Below are 19,296 nucleotides of genomic sequence, written 5' to 3'. Positions count from 1 at the left end.
TCTAAAGTTGGTGAATCTACTACCGTTGCAGGCAAACCGTTCCATTCCCTTACTACTCTCTGAGTAAAGAAACCACCTCTGACATCTGTCCTATATCTTTCACCCCTCAATTTAAAGCTATGCCCCCTCGTGCTCGCCGTCACCATCCTAGGAAAAAGGCTCTCCCTATCCACCCTATCTAACCCTCTGATTATTTTATATGTTTCAATTAAGTCACCTCTCAACCTTCTTCTCTCTAATGAAAACAGCCTCAAGTCCCTCAGCCTTTCATCATTAGACCTTCCCTCCATACCAGGCAACATCCTAGTAAGTCTCCTCTGCACCCTTTCCAAAGCCTCCACAGCCTTCTTATAATGCGGTGACCAGAACTGTACGCAGTGCGGCCGCACCAGAGTTTTGTACAGCTGCAGCATAACCTCTTGGTTCCGGAACTCGATCCCACTATTAATAAAAGCTAAAACACTGTATGCCTTCTTAACAGCCCTGTCAACCTGGGTGGCAACTTTCAAGGATCTGTGTACATGGACACCGAGATCTCTGCTCATCTGCACTACTAAGAATCTTACCATTAGCCCAGTACTTTGCATTCCGGTTACTCCTACCAAAGTGCATCACCTCACACTTGTCTGCATTAACCTCCATTTGCCACCTCTCAGCCCAGCTCTGCAGCTTATCTATGTCTCTCTGCAACCTACAGCATCCTTCGTCACTATCCACAACTCCACCGACCTTAGTGTCATCTGCAAATTTACTAACCCATCCTTCTACGCCCTCATCCAGGTCATTTATAAAAATGACAAAACAGCAGTGGACCCAACACCGACCCTTGCGGTACACCACTAGTAACTGGTCTCCAGGATGAACATTTCCCATCAACCACCACCCTCTGTCTTCTTTCAGCAAGCCAATTTCCGATCCAAACTGCTATATCTTCCACAATTCCATTCCTCCGCATTTTGTACAATAGCCTACTGTGGGGAACCTTATCGAATGCCTTGCTGAAATCCATATACACCATATTTTGACATTGGAGACAGTTCAAAGAAGGTTCATGAGGTTAATGGATGACTGTCTTGTGAGGAGGGGTTAAGTAGATTGGGCAATCTTCATTGGAGTTTTGAAGATTGAATGGTCACCTTTATTGAAACTTGACAGGGTAGCTGTGGAAGGGTTGTTTCACCCTGTGGGAGAATTTAGGATGAGATGGCATATCTCTGAATCAAGGGTTGTCTGCTGAGATGATGTGGAATTTCTCCTCTCAGAAGGTAATGAGTCTGCGGAATTCTTTACCACAGAGGGCTATCAAGGTGGAATCATTAAGTATATTCAAGACTGAGGTGGGTTTTTATCAGTAATGGAATGGAGGATTGCGGGAACAGGCAGGAATGTGGAGTCAAGAATTGTCAAATTAACAATGAATTCAATGAATCACGGAGCTTGGTCTGCTGAATGCTGTTATGTTCTTAGGGTCTTATGGTTGGACAAGTTGCAATTCCCAGTTCTTGAACTACGCTCATCGTCAGTTCTAATCTTGAATTGGCTGTGGTGTTGTTTAGTAAGGTGACTCCTTTTTCACTCCACTTTGACATCTTTTAGTAAGAGATGGGTTGGCCTGGAATAAATGTGTGGTGTGGCTCTATAACTGTGCACAATGCAATGGAATTGAAGCATCGTTGTTCAGATAGCATAGTACGGTTGTATTCAGGATGCAGAAATAACATTCTTTTTCCTTTACACTGTATATAAAAATTTGGGAGACTGTACATGTTATTTACGATATAAATAGAACTTAGCAGGTAAGGTAATGCACACAAAGTGATACAGCCTGGATATTAAAAGAAGATTTAGAATTTTGGAGCCTGTATATAAGGGGGCCTGTTAGCATAATGCATCAGTAAACTGAGCCATGAGGATGAGTGGAATTTAGTTTCACGCTAGTGATTCTACCAATGCAATGTTGGTATCAGGCATGTAGTGGCAGTAAATATAGAGTGGAACTTGCCATGTTAACTAAGTTTTTTTGTTTTCTGTCTTGCACTCTGCCCTTGCTCCACCTCCACCCCACCCCACCCTGAAACCAATTCCCATCCAACAGATACCTCGGGCACCGTCTGAGTTGGGACTAACTCGGGTTAGTCCAGTGAAAATGGTTGAAATAACCACAGAACATTCAGTTCAGAAGCAGGGATTGGTGCCTCCCCCACCACCCAAGAAAAGACAATTTTGCATGGATGTAGAATTCAAGAAAAGGTATGATGAGTCTTTTTTTAAACTGTCTTTTCCACGTGAAACAAAGACAAGCTAGTTGTGGGCATTGATCCTTCACGGAAGAGCTGATTTTATAGAAAAACATATCTAAAACCTTGTGTGGTATAGAGCCATGCAAAACGGAAACACACCCTTCGGTCCAACTTGTCCATGGCAAGCAGCTTTCACAATCTCATCTAGCCCTATTTTCCTGCATTTGACCCATATCTTTTGAAATCTTTCCTGTTTATTAACCTGTCCAAATGCTTTTTAAATGTTGTAATTGTAGCTGCATCTACCATTTCCTCTGGCAGCTTATTCCATCTATGTGCCATCTTACATGTGAAAAAGTTATTTCCTTTTTACACCTTTCCTCTCTTACTTTAAAAACCATGCCTTCTAGTTTTGAATTCCTGTATCTAGGAATAAGTCCTTTGCTATTAACCTTATCTATACCCTTCATGATTTTATAAACCTATGTAACCTCAGCCTCCGATACTCCAGGGAAGATAGTCCCAGCCTCTTCAGCCTCTCCTCGTAACTAAAACGCTCCAGTCCCGATAATATCCGTGTAAATCTTCAGAGGAATGCGTTTTTAATAAATTAGAACTTTTGAAAAGAATCAATGAGAATAAAAGGGAAAAAAATTCTGGAAATCATCTGAAAGCTAAAAGTAAAAGTTTAGATTTGGATTTAGCCATTTGTTGAAACCCAGATTGTAATGAAGGACTAATGTACTCTCTGCTGGCTCATCTTTTCATTTCCAGTGTTTGTGTTTTTGTTTTTGAGCAGTCAGTTTGTTTGAGATTGTCTTCAGGTGCAATCTTAAGTAAGTTTTAAAAAAAAATTAGTAAAACATCAAAATTAGCGCGACATATTTGGTAGAAGAAGGTATAATCTTACTAACATTTTAACTACGTTAGGAACAATAGCCTCATAAGATGTCAGAGAAAATAAGGACTTAAATGCCATCTACTTCTAATTCAGGCATACAAATGTCTTTATTATCGAGTGTAAATATTCTTACAGACTTCCCCCTATCCCCCCACACCCCTCCAAATCCCATGAAAGTGGCAAATCCAGCAAGAGTAGAGTCCCACATGAGTTCATCCATCTATCGTTCACCCAGCACAATTCTTTACTTGTAACCTACAGCCGTCAAAGCCAAACCCAACCCAGTGATAAGCCAGTGTTGATGCACATATTTTTAGAATGGATTCCTGGCTGATTTACTCCCCTGTTTGACCTCGACCTTTTCCCCCTGCACAGAATTTGAAAAGGTGTGTATTTTGCTGTAATAGTGCGCCTTTTTCTAATATAAGAAGCAAGCAATAGAAGTATTATGGGTATCAGTCACTGAATTAAATCATTATTTTCTGTTACACAATTGGAAACTTTGTCTAATCTCTCTAATGGCTCTACTAACACATGACGAATTTATCACTAGATTTGATGCCGATGCTGGTGAGCTTCTGAGTTGGATTGGTAAATCGAAGTGTGCGATCGACAACATGATGTTCAATGATTTCAGCAGACAGAAAAATATATCTAGTGTGAAGGAAAAGGTGAAGGTAAGGCTGCAGTTACAGAGACTTGTCTATTTGAAAGAAAATAATTAATTTAAATAATGATGTTAAAAAGATTTCCATCTAGATGATATTTAATTCGCACACCGAGGACAGAGAAACAGCACGGCCAAGGTATTAGGGGATTTGGTTTCAAGGGAAACAAGCTGTTGTTGCAGCTCTATAAAACTTTGTTAGACCGCACTTGGAATACTGCGTCCAGTTCTGGTCGCCCTATTGTAGGAAAGATGTGGAGGCTTTGGAGAGGGTTCAGAGGAGGTTTACCAGGATGCTGCCTGGACTGGAGGGCTTATCTTATGAAGAGAGGTTGACTGAGCTCGGTCTCTTTTCATTGGAGAAAAGGAGGAGGAGAGGGGACCTAATTGAGGTATACAAGATAATGAGAGGCATAGATAGAGTTGATAGCCAGAGACTATTTCCCAGGGCAGAAAAGGCTAACACGAGGGGTCATAGTTTTAAGCTGGTTGGAGGAAAGTATAGAGGGGATGTCAGAGGCGGGTTCTTTACACAGAGAGTTGTGAGAGCATGGAATGCATTGCCAGCAGCAGTTGTGGAAGCAAGGTCATTGGGGTCATTTAAGAGACTGCTGGACATGCATATGGTCACAGAAATTTGAGGGTGCATACATGAGGATCAATGGTCGGCACAACATTGTGGGCTGAAGGGCCTGTTCTGTGCTGTACTGTTCTATGTTCTATGTTCTAAAAGAGACTCGAGGATGGTATGTTGCCACCCTGGTGCCAGGGTCAAGGATGTCACTAAACAGCCTCAGGGCATGCTGAGAGAGGAGGGCAAGCAGACAGTGATGGTGTACATGTTGGTATCAGTGACATAGGTAGAAAGAGAGAAAAGGTCTTGCAAGCAGAATTTAGGGAGCTAGGAAATAGATTAAAGAACGGGTCTCAAAAGGTAGTAATCTCTGAAATACTTACAGAGCCACATGCTAATGAGTACAAAAACAGGAGCAGGATGCTACATGAATGTATGAAGAGATGGTGCAGGCTGCGAGGGCTTCAGATTTCAGGGACAGTGAGACTGTTTTTGGCAGCAGTGGGACCTGTGCAAGTCAGATGTGTTCATCTGATCCAGAATGGGATGAGTTTCCTAATAGGAAGGCATACCAGTGCTGTTGATGGTTTAAACTGCCTTGGCAGGGGAGTGGGATTCAGAGAGAATATTCAACCCAGGTGGATGAATGTCCAAATTTAGTAGAGAAAGAAAGAGAGTCAAAAAGGCACAGAAATTATACTGGAGAAGGGTCTCGGCCCGAAACGTCAGCTTTCCTGCTCCTGTGATGCTGCTTGGCCTGCTGTGTTCATCCAGCTCTACGCCTTGTTTATCTCAGATTCTCCAGCATCTGCAGTTCCTACTATCTCAGAAATTATAGGCAGTTTGAGGCACAAGGGAGTTTGGCAAGCTTGCATGTGTTTGTGTTCACACAAAGAACCTGACAGGTGAGTTCACAGCAGAAATTAAAACAAAGGTGCGTACGATGCAATTGCTCTCACTGATGATGACTAAGAGAGAGACAAGATTATCTGTACAGTGTTTCAGTATATAGGATCTTTAGGTGAGGCAGGAATGGAGGTAAAATATGAGAGTGTGTTGCAATGTTGATCAGTGAATCAATTACAGCAGTGATGGTGGGATGATATTTTAGAAGACTCCTCACATTAAACCATATGGGTAGAACTTAAAACCAAACACAATCACAATGCTGGGAGTGGCCTATAGGCTCCCTAACAGCCGAAAGAAATTGTAGACCAGATATGTTGGCACATTTCAGAGAAGTGTGAAAGTGATAAAGGCAGTGAAAGTAGGGAATATCAATTTCCGTAAAATTAACTGGAATAGTAATAGTGTGAAAAGTTTAGAGATTCCAGAATTCTTAAAATGTATCCAGGAGAGATTTTTAAGCCAGTGTGTTGGAAGGCCCTACAAATAGGAGCGGCCCTGGACATAACTTTAGGCAATGAAGCCCAGTAAGTGGTTTAAGTATCAGTGGGGAAGCATTTTGCAGAGACCAGTCATAGTTCCATTAGATGTAAGTTAGTTATGGAAAAGTACAAGAGTTGTCTACAATCCAGGCTCTGTCCCGGGGGAAGACCCACTTTAATAAGATTATGATTTGACCAGTGGACTGGGAGCTGATAGTCAGTCCCTGGATTGTGAACAGGTTCCTTTCCGGAGTCTGTTTATAAGTCAATTTATATGAAAGTCACAACACAATGTATGCAAATGTAAAGCCGCTATTTGTAAGCACATGAAATGTTTCTATGTCAGATATTTAAAATTGTGCTTCGTATGGGATCATGCCAATTAGCCAAATGTTGTAAATCAGGGAACCAATACTTTTAAGTAAATCTATGTCAGAAATCTGTGTCACGTTCAAGAAGGAAATAGGGAGAGCTCAGGGCCAATATGTTTCTAGAACGCCAAAGATGTGAGCCAACAAATCCTTTGTCGGGATATAAATGAATACTTTGCCTGTGTACTCGAGTCAGAGGGACGATGTGGGTATAGAAATCGGGGAGAAAGCCTATAGTATAATTTAAAGAAATTAGCATAAACAGGAGGTTGAGAGTGGTCTGGCAGGTGTCCAGGACTGGTCGAAATGTATGCCAGGCTGTTGAGGTGAGGCAAGGGAGGAAATAGCAGGGGTGTTGGCAATAATTTTGAGACATGCTAGTGGACTGAAGGACAGCCACTATGGTACTGTTATTCAAGAAGGGAGCAAGAGATAAACCAGGAAATACAAGCCAATGCCTCTGGTGGGCAAAGTGTTAGAAGCAATTCTGAGGAACAGGATTCACTTGCAGTTGGAGAGGCAAGGATTAGTCAAGAATAGCCAGTGTAGTTTTGTTGAGGGGAGGTCATGCCTGACCAACTTGATTGAATGTTTTGAAGAGGTAATCAGGTGTGTAGATGAGAGCAGTGCGCTTGATGTGGTCTACTTGAGCTTAACATAGAACATTACAGGACAGTACAGGCCCTTCAGCCCTCGATGTTGTGCCAACCTGTCGTACCGACGTGAAGCCCATCTAACCTACACTATTCCACGTACGTCCATATCCTTGTCCAATGATGACTGAAATGTACCTAAAGTTGGCAAATCTACTACTGTTGCAGGCAAAGCGTTCCATTCCCTTACTACTGTCTGAGTAAGACCTCCATCAAAGCGTTTGGTAAAGCTGCATACAGGAGACAGACAGCAAAGCTAAGAGGCTAAGAGGTTTGGTTCCTGCCATGGAAAAGGATGGAATTTGATTTTAGTAAATACAACCTGGCAGTAAGAGTCTAATGATGATGAATCCATTGTTGCCTGTCAGGAAATTGCCTATCTGGTTCACGAATATGCATTAGGGAAGGAAATTGGCATCTTTACCTTGTGTGGCCTACATGAGAGTCCAGGCCCATAATATTATAGTTGACTCTTAACTACCGTCTGGCTAATTAGGGATGGGCACTTAATGTGACATCTTCATCCTGTGGAAAAAAAAGCGATCTGAGGAAATTGGGAAAATTGAACCTAGAGTTGGCTGAGTGGCAGGAAGCAGAGTGCAATGTATTAATGTGTGTGAGTGACACTAAAAATATCGATTAAAATATTATACATATGTATGTTTCACTAAATCAGTGAAGTATAAATACAGTGACCTGAAATTTGTTGAATAATTTGGTGACTTTAGGCTCTGGAAAAGGAGAAGACTGAAAAAGAGAGACAGTCAAAATCATTAAAGCAGGTGGGACAGGCCTTGCTTGACTCAATGGAGAAAGGTAAAACTATATCAAGTCTACATATCATAAGCATATTTCAAATCCTTGTTCTCAAGTGTTCGAAGAATTGAAACTTGAATGATTTTATTGAGTGGCAATTCTGCACTATAGAACCTCCAAACTGCAGTCTTTGGATCTTATGATTCCTGCCCTGCCGATTAGCCTTAATGCTGAACAGCTTAGTCTTGACAGTGCATTTCTATTTTTTAATTGACCTGACTTGTTTAAATTGTTCTCTCCTGTATTTTTGGAATGATTTGCTTTTAGCCTTACTAATGGCAAAATCCTAATTTTATATTTGCAGCTTCAGATTTAAGTTGTACTGATTGCAGATTTTATATATGGCCGTGAGACTTCTGTGTCACTGTGGAAGGCAGGAAGCAATGTTGACTTTAGCGCTTGAACAGCACATTGTGCCGTAGTATATAATCTGAGTGTGAAATCAGAGGAAATATTAAATGTATTGGCTTTTCATTTGTGTTACTATTATGTTTTGTTTATATAAAAACAATAAATGATCAAACCCTGATGGTAGAAATAATTTCGGCTTGTAATAAAAGATAGCAATTATTTTCTAAATTTGGTGGAGTTTTATAGTGTAAAATCTTTTTAAATATTTGGATGTGTGAATTTTAGTCTGTCCGATTATCTTGACTATGCAACAGGCATGCTGATAATTGACTGCTTTTGCTTTGATTGCAGCTAATTGACTAATTAGTATGTTTTTAATTTCTCTCCTGATAGCTTCCTAGAAGTCTTATTCTTGTTCCTTCTTATAATCCTCTTCTAGCACAGGATAACTCCCTGCAGTGTCCCGAGTGTTGATGTCAGAGATTCTTTACTCTATGAATTTTTGACCAATCATTCTGATTTGATCAACATTGTACAATTGATCCTCAAATAGGTTGAGGGTTATTTACTGAATTTGTTAGTCTACTCTGTTTTGCTCGAAAGTAACTGAATATTTTTTAAACTAATGGGTTACAATTGCAACATTTAAAGGCATTTGGATGGGTATATGAACAGGAAGAGTTTAGAGGGACATGGGCCAAATGCTGATAAATGGGATCAGGCCAGATTGGGATGCCTTTGGACTGAAAGTTCTGTTTCTGTGCTTAAGATTCTGTGACTTTATAATGGTAATGTTTATGCTTGTTATTAGAAATGATCCTTCCGCGGTATTCAGATTTTTTTTTAACGAAACTGTTTCAGTTGGACTCCATGAGTTGACATTTTCTCTTTGTACCGGGCTCTCTCACTCTGGCAACGGTAATGGTTTGGTCTGCCATCAAGGATGGTATTGCTATCTGGTGTTATGAGAAAGCTATGCATTCTGGGATTAGGGCTTGCCTGCAGTGTCAGAAAGTGTACCACTTTTTTTCTGAGCTGGCAGATTGTCCCTGAAGATGGAGTAGAGAAATCAACAGTGTATGAGATTTGGATAGTTTTAAATACAATTCAAGTCTTGGATCAAACCTAAATAATTAATTGGGAACAAAAACAGAAGTTGCTGTGAAAACTTAGCAAACCTGGCAGCATCTGTGGAGAGAAAACAGAATTAATGTTATCCGTCTAATGACCCTTGTTCAGCACTCCCGTTAATGAAATAATAACTCTGCTTTCTCACAACAGATGCTGCCAGACCTGCTGAGTTTTAACAGTAATTTCTGTTTTGTTACTGATTTCCAGCATCTGCTTTCTGCTTTTCTAATTAATAAGAAGGGAGGATTGATTCATTGTGTTGCTAACAATGTGAATTTAGAAATGGGACGATGAGATTCTCTGTTCCTATTTGCAATTAAATTGAAAAGAGTTGCTTTCATATTTAAGTCCCCCTAAACTTCAAATTGAGTTTATTCATGTAGATCTCACTGGGTGTTTGACCATGTTGCTCACCATTGTGTGTAATACTATATGCAATGTAAACTTCTTGCAGAAGGACTACCAACAGAGGAAGTAAAACACACACTGGAGAATTTGTCAATAGAATGGAAAGATAACAATCAGAAAATGGACAAGCTGAATGGAAAATTGCAGTATCAAGAAAATATTAACTGTATTTATTCAGAACTACAAGACTTTGAAAAAATTGTGCAATCCAAAGAAGACTGGCTAAAATGTGCAAACAGTGCTGTATTGAAAGAATCATCTCGGGTGAGTTACTGTCTACACCAGTGCCTCCTAAATTTTTTCCCCACTGTAATCCCATTTCAAGGCTGTTTTGTTTTGATCTTTTGGTTAGAGGTGTGAGATCAGAGTAAGGGGCAGACCTTTGAGACCAGGGTATTGGGGTGTAAAGACCTTGCATAAAGCAGTGCTCCAAAGCAGCCAATGGTGCCTCTAAGATCATGACCCCAAAATTTCAGCCCAGGGGTCCCTAATCCCCATTTTGTGAACACCTGCCCTATGCTTGGGGTATTGTCACATAGCTTAATTGAAGAGGGTGAAGAAGAGTGTTAAAAATTAACTTGGGATTAGTACCCCAGAAAATAATTAGTTTAGGAAAATAATAAACTTGAGGGAAATATAATTGAGGATCCAAAATAAGTACATGCGCTCAAAGTCCAAAAAGCATAGGCTTCATATATGTTAATAAAATGTGAGGCTGGATGAACACAGCAGGCCAAGCAGCATCTCAGGAGCACAAAAGCTGACGTTTCGGGCCTAGACCCTTCATCAGAGACCCAATTAATTGGGAACAAAAACAGAAGTTGCTGTGAAAACTTAGCAAACCTGGTAGCATCTGTGGAGAGAAAACAGAATTAATGTTATCCGTCTAATGACCCTTGTTCAGCACTCCCGTTAATGAAATAATAACTCTGCTTTCTCACAACAGATGCTGCCAGACCTGCTGAGTTTTAACAGTAATTTCTGTTTTGTTACTGATTTCCAGCATCTGCTTTCTGCTTTTCTAATTAATAAGAAGGTCTAGGCCCGAAACGTCAGCTTTTGTGCTCCTGAGATGCTGCTTGGCCTGCTGTGTTCATCCAGCCTCACATTTTATTATCTTGGAATCTCCAGCATCTGCAGTTCCCATTATCTCTGGCTTCATATATGTGACCTTCAATGGATTAATAAAGTAATTTCCAATGTCATGGACCTAAGTTATGGGGGAGCTGTGTAAGGAGTTTCCCAAGGGTGTGGAAGATTCAGCATATATATTAGGCAGTGAGTTGGAGTTGGAAAATGTAGTGAGTACTATTTCTAATATATAAAACCAGCCTGGAGTCAGCACAAGTTATTTAAATTCACAAATGGTACTTAATTAAGAATACAGTTAAGTCTGATGAAATAACTGTACAAATCGGCAAGGTTGTGGAGAAGGTTTGCAAATAGGCAGATTAATAGAAGATGACATTCAATTCAAGCATAAATGTGAAGTGTTACACATTATTAAAACAATTGAGGATGCATTGATTGATGCTAAAACTTTGTTAAGGGCCTACAGTGAACTGTTGAGGTTTTTCTTACACTTAATTCAGAAATTAAAAAAAAGTCTGTATGTGCTTTAGATTTTTTTTTGACATTGCCAAGGCGTTTTTTTAAAAAATATCCAAACAGGTTTTTTTTAAATAAGGAGTTGTGTTTTTGTTCGAGAGTGCTATGTGTGGTTAGTACTGAAGAAGTTTTTTTTTCCTTAGAGGAATTTATTGAAGAGGTTTTTATTCAATTAATCAGCTAAGTGGTTGATTTTTATCTAATCTTCATATGTTTGATATATATATATTTTTAACTTTTTTCCATTTTAACATTATTTTCTGTAGGTAATGAAAGGTAGTTTATTTTATATATAAGGTGTTATTGAGACTTTTTTAGGCTTAATGTTATTAAAGCCATATATAAGATACAGAGTGAGATGGCGAGTAGATTCAGAAAAGTCAGTACTGAGCAGGACCAGTCAGATAGATGGGTGACTGTCTGAAAAAGTAAGAAGGTGGTTTAGAAGTCTCCAGTGGCAATTTCTCTGTCAAATAGATATTCAGTTTTTGGAACATTGAAGGGGATAGTCTCTCTGAGGAAAATGGAAGGGCCAGTCAGTCATTGGACACTTGGAATAATTCTTCTGTTAGGCAGTGTTTGACAAGAATTATTGTTACAGGGATCTATCCTGTCAGGGGCTTAGACAGGCAATTGTGTGGCAGTGAGTGTAAAGTTAGGATGGTTTGTTGCTTTCCTATTGCAGGATTGAGGGCATTTCTAAACATTTAAAGCAAACTGTTAAAGGTGAGATTGAGAAGCCAGAAGTTACTATACCCGTTGATAGGAATGACATTTTCAGGGAAAAGATTAAAGCAGCACAAAGTGAATTTAAGAGGTCAGGTAGAAAATTAAAAAAACAAAACCTTAAAAGTAGTAAGTTGAGTTAGCCATTGAGATTAACCTTTTGTTGCTTCTTTCATTTCTGGTTTAAGAAGATAAATCAATAGCTGAAGAAATGGTGTATTGTTCATGGATTCAGGTTTTTGGACATTTGGGATGTCTTCTGAGATAGAAAAGACATGTTCAAAAAGGATGGGTCTACCCTAAATTGGAAAGGGACCAATATCTTAGCAGGGAGATTTGCTCATTCTATAAAGGGAGACTTCATAATGAAAGAGAAGGCAAGTGGAGAATTCTAAGTAGTAATGTAAATGGAAGGATTGATGGGATAGGCTCTGACTGTGAGGAGAGCATGTCAGTTTGAAAAGAAAGACAAGAGGCAGTCAGAGTATATAGTAACTGAAGAACTAAATTACATTTATTTCAATGCAAGGGGCCTTACAGGTGAGGCTGATGAACTCAGGGCATGTTTAAGAACATGGGAGTGGGATGTCATAGCTATTGTAGAAACTTGGCTGAGGGATGGACAAGACTGGCAGCTCACTGTTCCCAGTTTTAGATGCTACAGGAAGAATAGAAAAGAAGACAAGAAAGGAGTGTGGGGGATATGGTGTTTTTGATTAAGGAATACATTACTGCTGTAACTAGGGAAGATATTTTTGAAAAATCATCCAGTGAAAGTATATGGGTAAAAATTACAATTAAAAAAGGAAAGATCACTTCACTGGCAGTGTACTAAAGGCCCCCAGTAGTAAGAGAGAAATTGAAAGACACATATATATAGGGAGATCTCCGGTAAAAGTAAGCATAATAAGGTTGTAATAATAGCAGACTTTAGTTTTCCAAATATTGACTGGGACTACCATGGTGTTAAAGGTTTGGATATTGAAGAATTTGTCAGATGTTCTCAAGAAAGTTTTCTGTATTGAAATGTGGATGCTCCTACTAGAAGAAAAGGAGCAAAACTAGACCTTCTTTTGGGCAATAAGGCAGGGCAGGCCACTGAAGTAAAACCTGGTGAACACTTCGGGTCTGGTGATCGTAATTCTATTAGTTTCAAAATGGTTATGGAAAAGGATATGCCTTCCATAAAAGCTAAAGCTTGCTCATTGGAGTAAGGCAAATTTTAATGGTATGACACAACTACTTTCAGAAGTTGATTGTAGTAGACTGTTCATAGGTAAAAGAATGTCTAACAAGTGGGAGGCATCCAAGAGTGTGATGATGAGAGTTCAGCGGCATTTTGTTCCTAATAAAGTGAAGGGTAAGGCTGGTAAGATTAAGTACCAGTGGGGGAATAAGTAAATATATTGAGGTTCCGGTCAAAATTAAAAGGGAATTTATTTTTTTAGCTATAGACAACTTAGTTCAATTGAATCTCTTAATCAATATAAAGAGTGTAGGACATTCTTGAGAGAAAATAGGAAGGCAAAGAGGTGATAGGAGATAGCATTGGCAGATAAGGTTAAAGATAATCTGAAGAGATTCTGAAGATAGATTAAAGGCGAGAGGGTAGGGCCTCTTAAAGATCAAGGAGGTCATCTTTGTGTTGAATCCCAGGAGATGGGAGAAAGAAATGGACTCTAGAGAAGGCAGAGAAATATACTTTGATGTTTTAAAAGCAGTCATGTTACAGAAGAGAACATTCAGGAGGTCTTAGAGGATATAAACGTAGATAAATCTCCAGGACCTGATCTTATGTATCCCAGTGGTTAATGTTGTATCGTTGTCTAAGAAAGGTTGTAAGGAGAAACTGGGAACCACAGACCTGTGAGTCTGACTTTGGTTATAGGTAAATTGTTGGAGGTGATTATGAAAAAAGATAGGATTTATGGACATTCATAGACTTAAAAGTTGATTAGTCAGCATGGTTCTGTACAAGGAAAACCAAATCTCACAAACTTGATTGAGTTTTTTGAGCAAGTTACCAAAAGGGTTGATGACAGCAGAAGACGTTGTTTATTTGGACTTTACTAAAGCCTTTGACAAGTTTCTGCATGGCAGACTAATTAGTAAAGTTAGGTCAGGTGGGATTCAGGGATAGCTTGCCACTTGAATACATAATTGGCTTAATGGCAGGAGGCAGAGTAATAGTGAAGGGTTACTTTTTGGCTGGAGGCCTGTGATTAGTGGTGTTCCACAGGAATTGGTTCTGGGTCCTTTGTTGTTTGTTATTTATATTAATGATTTGGATGAGAATATGGAAAGGTTGGTAAATTTGCAGGTGACACCCAAAATTGCTGGTATTGTAGACAACGAAGAAAGTTTTCTAAGATTACAAAGGGATCTTGATTAAATGGGTCAATGGGCTGAAACATGGCAGATGGAGTTCAATCTGGATAAATGCGAGATATTGTATTTTGGTACAACAGGCAATGGTACGGCTTATACAATTAATGGTTGGACCTTGGATAGTGTTATAGAACAGAGGGACCTAGGGGTGCAGGTACATAATTCTTTAAAGTTTGCGTAACATAGACGGGATGGTTAAAAAGGCATTTAGCACGCTTGCCACCGTTGCTCCGTCCTTTGAGTATAGGAGTTGTGACGTTATGCTGAAGTTGCACAAGACTTTGGTGAGGCCTCTTCTGGAATACCACGTCCAGTTCCAGTTGCCCACTTATAGGAAGAATATTATCAAGCAGGAGAGGGTTCAGAAGAGATTTAGCGGGATGTTGTTGAGTATGGAAGGTTTTGAGTTGTAAGGAAAGGCTAGATAGGCTGGGACTTTTTTCACTGGAGCTTAGGAGAAAGAGAGGTGACCTGGTAGAAGTTTATAAAATAATAAGAAAGATAGTTGGAGTTGATGGTTCAGTAGTTGTCTTCTCCCTAAGAGGGAAATTTAAAGACTAGGATACACATTTTTGAGGTGAGAGGAGAGAGCTTTAAAAAAGACGTAACAGGCAATTTTGTTTTTTACACAGAGGTTGGTTCACATGTGGAATGAACTTCCTGAGGAAGTGGTGGATGTGGATACAATGACAGCATTTAAAGCCAATTTGGTTGGATAAATGAATAGAAAAGGTTTGGAGGGAAACGGGCCGGGGGAGACAGGTGGCACTAGTTTAGTTTGGGTTTATGTTCATCATGGACTGGCTAAACTGAAGGGTCTGTTTCCATGCTGTCTGATTCTGTGACTTTAAGACTAAAAATAATCTGGTGTTCAATTAAGTTCAGTGTTTACAATGGATAACCATTGAAATGAGCAAATGCTGAGCCATGTATGTATGCGCTGTGGCTGCAGCTATACAGTATTCTGCCTCAGCATCACCAGCGGATTTTCTGGATATCTGCTGATTGAAATTCCCTGTTGCATGCTGCATAGTTAATGGTGTCTCTACATCCAGTGAGTTTGTACATGAGATACAGTATTTGGTTGGTACATTGGAATGACATTGAAATTTAATGAACTGAATTCTACCCTTTAGGGGTTGCTGAGGAAGTATTCTGATAGTTATAGTTGATTAGTGTTGGTTTTCTCACTCTAGTTTCAATTAATTTGTGCTTCTTTTGCATTTTTCTTTTCTAGCTAGGCTTGCTGATGTTAATGAGTTAGATAAAATTGGCTCACAACTATATTAATTGATAGTTACACAGATTCTGATTAACCTTCCTACCTGCTCTTATTTGGTGATCTTGGAAATTATTCTTCAGTTAGGCCATTTTTTGTAGCCACCTAGTTAACAGTGGCTGTACTCATCTTCTAAAGCACAACTTTCATGCAATGTGCTCTCTTTAGTCAGGTGTTCTTCACCTGTTTTGACCTTGCTGGCACATGTATCATTGTATGGGTTCGTGTGTGCACCTGGTTTGAGAGGATAAGAGGAAAGTAAATATCGAGCCAGTCACCCTTAACAATCTTGGAAAGGAAGAGAAAGTAACAGTGTGTTATCATTATATGTCTACTACATTTGCATAGTACATTAATTGTGGTTGGAGTTAGGGATATCTGAGACTGATTCTTGAAAACTATGCTATAGTTTGGTGAGCATCTTTATACAGCAGAGGTAGAGTGTATATCATTAATCTTTGATCAAATCTGGATCAAAACTTAACCAAAAATGAAAAATTCTGCACTCTGATATTCAGCTTGTGGAAAGTGAAATCAATTCTTTTGTTACAACTAATCTGTATTATTGCAGTAATTTGCAGCCCATGTCTTGGTCATGATTACCAATTAATCTGGTTCTTACTATTGCAGTTAAATTGGCAATAAAATTGGTCAGGTTGGAAGGAAAAGTTGAAACAATGAATAATTTGACTGTTTCCTTTGTCGTACAGAGAGAAGTAACTCCCTAAAAAATGTGTTGTGGTTTTGGACCTTATGCTTATTTTCCTTCTCTGCAGTGTGAAGTAAATCAAATGAATGAAATAACTCCACAAGTTAAGAAACTGCTTGCTCGTGGAGAAATGCTTAGCAAAAAGCCTGAAGCTCCAAACTTTCTCCAGGAAGACCTTAGTAATTTCAACAATAGATTCATGTCACTTCTGCAGAAATTACAGAGTAAGCAGCAGGTACAAGCCGGTAAGTATGCGTAAGATTATCCTGAAGAAAACTGTGAAGTTACTGCCATGTTTCTTACACTTTGATGCATCTTTGTTGTATCTCTTTCAGTTTGTGAAGGTGTTGATGAACGTAAGAATAGGAATAAGCTAATTCGCTCTTAGCACCTGTTCTGCTGTGAGATCATTGTTGTTCTATACCTCAGCTTTATTTATATCTTTGTTCCATATCTCTTTATCAGCATCTTACAAAAATCTATTGATTTCAGAAGAAAGTTCATTGTTTCCACTTTCATTCCTGGGGTGAAAAAGGTGCTGGCCATCAGTAGTTTTAATATGATGCCCTTTTATTCTGAATTGACCTGCCAGGGGAATTAGTGTCTATGGGTATACCCAACCACATTCCTTTATCATTTACCAGACCTTGATTGTGTCAGATTTCTAAACTCAATGGATTACAAATGAAGTTTCTCTAGCCTTTCCTCAAAAGTTAACATTTTGGTGAATCTGTGCTATACTCACTTCATATCCTTCCCTGGGTTTGATAGGTTTGTTCTGCTTTTGTCTTGTGCTAATTTTATGTATCTCATTGCAGTGGAAAATAATTTGCAATGGCTTCTACCTGAGCACCTGTCTCAACTCCTGCACTGTTGTTGTACCATTAGACTGTTTGTTTGAAATCTGCTCATCCAATACTAGATACCAATTAAGTAAATTAAATATTTAGAGGCTGTTGTTTTTAATCCTCACTCCAAATTCCTTTCCCTGGCGACTGACTCCATTCCTTTTTCTGGCAATACTCTAACATGAAACAAATCTGTTTGCAATTTTGGTGTCAGACCACATATTTGCTGTATGTCTAAGACTGCTTATTTCTACTTCCAAATTGTCATTCAACTTCACCCTTGACTCAAGGAATCTTCTGCTGAAACCCTCATCCATTCTTTGTTACCTTCAGGTTTGATTATTCTATTGAACTCCTAACTGGTGTCTCACATTCTATTCTCTGCAAACTTAAGGCCTTTCAAAACAGTTTTGTCTACGACTTAACTGGCAGCAAGGGCAGATGCTGGGAGAATGTTTTCCTTCATTGGGCAGTCAAGAATAAGGAGGCAGAGTGTGCATATACATTGGATATGTCCTGTTACATGAGTAGGACAGATCTGGCAGAGGTGGCAGCACAGTTGTATACAATCAGGAGGGAGTTACCCTGGGAGTTCTTAACATTGACTGCAAATCCATGAAGTCTCATGGCTTCAGGTTAAACACAGGCAAAGAAACCTCCTGCTGATTACCACATATGGTTGTCTGTCAGCTGATGAATCGGTGGTACTCTAGTTTGAACAACACTTGGAGGAACCACTGAGGATGGCAAGGCACAAAGTGTACTCTGAGTGCACCACCAAGAGTGGCCTGGCAGCAGTACTCCAGATCAAAGATAATGGGAACTGCAGATGTTGGAGAATCTGAGGTAACAAAGTGTGGAGCTGGATGAACACAGCAGGCCAAGCAGCATCTCAGGAGCACAAAAGCTGACGTTTCAGGCCTCGAACCTTCAACAGAAAAGGGGATTTTGTTATCTCGGATTCTCCAACATGTGCAGTTCCCATTATCTCCGATACTGGTCTTCAGCCACTTGGATTTACTCGACGTGATACCAAGAAATGGTTGGAGACACTGTTTACTGCAAAGGCTGAGGGCCCTGAAAACATTCTGGCAATGGTACTGAAGACTTGTGCTCAGAACTCACAGTTCCCCTAGCCATCTGATTCAGTATAATTACAAAACTGGCATCTCCCCAACAATGTAGAAAGTTTCCCAAGTGTGTCCTGTACAGAAAAAGCAGGGCAATCTAACCTGGCCAATTACTGCCCCAGCAGTCTATCCTCAATCATCAGTAAAGTGGTGGAAGGTGTCAGTAACAGCGCTATCAAGCAGCACCTGCTCAGCAATAATCTGTTCAGTGATGCCCAGTTTGGGTTCCACCAGGGCCACTCATCTCTGGGTCTCATTATAGACTTGGTCCAAACATGGACAACAGAGCTGAGTTCCGGAGGTGAGAGTGACAGATTTGTGCGTGCGGTGGAGAGAATGTATGTGTGCATGTGCTTGAGAAAGGTGGTCTCTGTGAATGTGTTTGTTTGTGAGAGTGTGTACCTCTGTGTGGGAGAGGATTTGTATGTATGTGAGAGAGTGTAATAAGTAATTCAGTACTGTACAAACAAATTAAGGTATAGATCATAACATTTATCAAGATGATGCTGTCAAAACAGGAAAGTAAGGAAGATTAGACTGATACAGAACAGTGTGGTTGGGTCACATGTAGTGTGACATGAACCTAAGATCATGGTTGAGGCCACTGCATTGGGGTTATTTAATTTTTGATGCTAATAACTTGCTGCAGTCTACTTCACTGAGACTTGTAATCTCTCTTGAAAGGTTTAGAAACTCCTTGGAGTGTTGATGCTGTAAAGCCACTGAAAATGTTGCTTGACCAATACGAGGCCCAGGTTACATCAGATTGGAATGCCGTTATTACTCTGGAAGCTGCTCAGAATGCATTGAAAAACACAGCGGTAAGGAGCAGTTAGTTATCAACAGAAGTTTATAACACACTGTGGCTACTTTGCTTAGTTGAATGAAATTCCTAAGTATAGAAGTTTATTCAGTGTGTGTCAGTTAATGAAATTCGACAGTGTTCTTTGCTGGGGGAGCGAAGAGTGAGCACTCGATCTTGGAGATGCATGCTAGGAGAAATGCACTGAGGTCTTACCCTTAAGGATCCTAAGAGGTGTGTTTTGCGATGTTGCTTGATTGGATATTAATTTGGCCTATTTAATTAGCACGCAAACAGAACATATTG

General features: G+C 39.7%; 1 protein-coding gene across 12 annotated transcripts in view; it reads left to right on the top strand.

Moving 5' to 3' along the window:
• LOC125454807 (utrophin) overlaps positions 1 to 19,296 on the top strand; it is a 572,019-nt gene that overhangs the window by 154,958 nt on the left and 397,765 nt on the right. For all 12 annotated transcript variants that reach the window (XR_009446113.1, XR_009446114.1, XM_059648282.1 and 9 more), the window contains 6 exons: positions 2,096 to 2,250; positions 3,695 to 3,818; positions 7,523 to 7,610; positions 9,547 to 9,764; positions 16,278 to 16,455; positions 18,873 to 19,009. Coding sequence is in view for 10 of the 12 variants with exons in the window: in XM_059648282.1 (XP_059504265.1) it covers positions 2,096 to 2,250; positions 3,695 to 3,818; positions 7,523 to 7,610; positions 9,547 to 9,764; positions 16,278 to 16,455; positions 18,873 to 19,009 (900 nt within the window). In the remaining 2 variants the exon portion in view is untranslated. The remainder of the gene's footprint in view (positions 1 to 2,095; positions 2,251 to 3,694; positions 3,819 to 7,522; positions 7,611 to 9,546; positions 9,765 to 16,277; positions 16,456 to 18,872; positions 19,010 to 19,296) is intronic.

Source organism: Stegostoma tigrinum, chromosome 9, assembly GCF_030684315.1.
Source record: "Stegostoma tigrinum isolate sSteTig4 chromosome 9, sSteTig4.hap1, whole genome shotgun sequence".
Taxonomy (NCBI): Eukaryota; Metazoa; Chordata; class Chondrichthyes; order Orectolobiformes; family Stegostomatidae; genus Stegostoma; species Stegostoma tigrinum.
The sequence above is the reverse complement of the archived record's forward strand: the minus strand, read 5'-3'. Positions and strand labels throughout refer to the sequence as shown.